Source organism: Centruroides sculpturatus, unplaced genomic scaffold, assembly GCF_000671375.1.
Source record: "Centruroides sculpturatus isolate CEXI.00-Female unplaced genomic scaffold, Cexi_2.0 scaffold1879, whole genome shotgun sequence".
Taxonomy (NCBI): domain Eukaryota; kingdom Metazoa; phylum Arthropoda; class Arachnida; order Scorpiones; family Buthidae; genus Centruroides; species Centruroides sculpturatus.
Genome location: NW_019387807.1, coordinates 53,811 through 56,083, shown reverse-complemented (window position 1 = coordinate 56,083; position 2,273 = coordinate 53,811). Strand labels below are relative to the sequence as shown.

At 25.1% G+C, this 2,273-nt stretch overlaps 1 protein-coding gene across 1 annotated transcript in view; it reads left to right on the top strand.

Moving 5' to 3' along the window:
• Positions 1 to 232: 232 nt before the first annotated feature.
• The window catches only part of LOC111616643 (myb-like protein L), a gene marked incomplete at its 3' end in the record, with an annotated part of 52,396 nt that continues 50,355 nt past the window's right edge, over positions 233 to 2,273 (top strand). The window contains exon 1 of the mRNA XM_023358031.1: positions 233 to 409. Coding sequence (XP_023213799.1) covers positions 281 to 409 — 129 coding nt within the window. The remainder of the gene's footprint in view (positions 410 to 2,273) is intronic.

The window sequence follows — 2,273 nt, the reverse complement described above, 5'->3', positions numbered from 1 at the left end:
AATGTATTTCAATTTAAGTATTACATGTATTTTTAACTATAATGTAAACAAAAACAAAGCAGATAACTTAAGATGTTTAATTTTTCCATTTTTCTCTAAATGTCCATTATGGTGCTTACTATCTTCTATATCTGAACTCTTCATATGTATAACTACAGTAGTTTTACTATAATAATTTATGTTTTATTATTTATTTTTTTGTTATATTACAAGCAAATATAATAATTGAAAAAATTAATTTTAGTTAAATGGTACCAGACAACCAGAAGAATGTGAATTAATGTGGAATAATTTAGTTCATCCATCAATTAACAAAGAAAAATGGACAGAGGCTGAAAAGAAATCCTTACTGAGTATTGCTGAAAGATATCAGTATAAAGATTGGGATACAATTGCCGAAAAGTTACAAGTATGTTTTAATAATATAGTTCTATAAATTTTATAATTTTACATATAATTATACAGTACTTATTAGTATAAAGTAAGTTTTGTATAATATATCCAAGATATTAGATTATTTAATCAGTGCTTTTTCATAAGTCTTGGTTTAAAACTTTTTTAAAAATATCTTTATTAAATAATAATAATAATAAACAGAAATAGGATAAAGATAGTTATTGCAATGATATAGTTTCTAAACTTCATTAATTACATTGCTTTTTTCATTAGAGTCCTTAGTTTCTGTTTTTGTACTAAAACAGTGCAAAGACAATTTTTATTTAAATTAATTTACTATTTATATAACTGTTAAGTTGATTTAATCATTTCAATTTTTTTTTATTTGTTTTTTGAAACCGTGTCCTATTTTATATTTGTGGTGTAGTAAACCAATAATAAAAGAACCAATAAAAATAAAGTTCCAAGAACCAAGAAAAAATAATAAAAGAACCAAGCTATCTTCAATATGAGACTCAAATCCAAGAGCTGAATAACTTTCTAAGAGATAACGCATTAGAAATTATTAAAGCTGACAAATCAAAACAAACAGTAATAGTTAACCAAGAATGGACAAGAAATAAAAAACAAGAAATTGTAACCAATAATAATTTTAAAAAGCTATCTATAAACCCTATAGACGTAATACATTTAGAACTTAAGAAAAGAATTAATAAACTCGAAAAACTTAACAAGATTACTAAAACAGGAAAATGGTTCATACTAAATGAAGAAAATAACCATATACCAAAACTAAATATAAAACTTAAAATGTACAAGACAGGAGAAAAAGTAAGACCAATAATAGATTTTAAATATTCAACGTTANATAACGCATTAGAAATTATTAAAGCTGACAAATCAAAACAAACAGTAATAGTTAACCAAGAATGGACAAGAAATAAAAAACAAGAAATTGTAACCAATAATAATTTTAAAAAGCTATCTATAAACCCTATAGACGTAATACATTTAGAACTTAAGAAAAGAATTAATAAACTCGAAAAACTTAACAAGATTACTAAAACAGGAAAATGGTTCATACTAAATGAAGAAAATAACCATATACCAAAACTAAATATAAAACTTAAAATGTACAAGACAGGAGAAAAAGTAAGACCAATAATAGATTTTAAATATTCAACGTTATATAATCTAGAAAACTTTCTAAAACAAAAGCTTAAAAACTACCACAACTCGCACCTTGCAATTAAAAATGCAGACGAACTTATAAAAGAACTAAACAGAATCAATATAGAAGAAAAGTATAGAATAGCAAGCCTCGACATAGTTGATATGTACCCATCAATAACTTGGAATCTAATAGAATCTAATAACCTAGATGTCAACAAAGAAATAATAGAATTAATAGAATTTACATACAGAAGTAACTATTTCGAAACCAACAGAGAATACTATACTCAGACAGATGGGATAAGTATGGGATCCATAATCGGCCCGAAACTTGCCGAATTAATTATGATAGACATAGATAATGTAATATATAACATACCAGGAATAAAATTCTACAAAAGATACGTTGACGACATCCTAATAATATATGACGAAACAGAAATTCAGATAGAAGAAATTAATAAGCAGACAAATAGTATACATAAAGCAATAAAATTTAAAATAGAGACTGAAGATATAACAAGACAAAACATTAACTACAGTAGATCCCCCTATAAGACGGTAGATACGTTCCGTTCTTTATGAATCAATTTTGTAGGAATCATAGTTTACGGACTACGGCTGTTTGAAAGGTTTTCTTTCATAAAATTAATCGATTCTAGACTAATTCGACTCAACATTTCCAAAATACGTATATTTTTTTG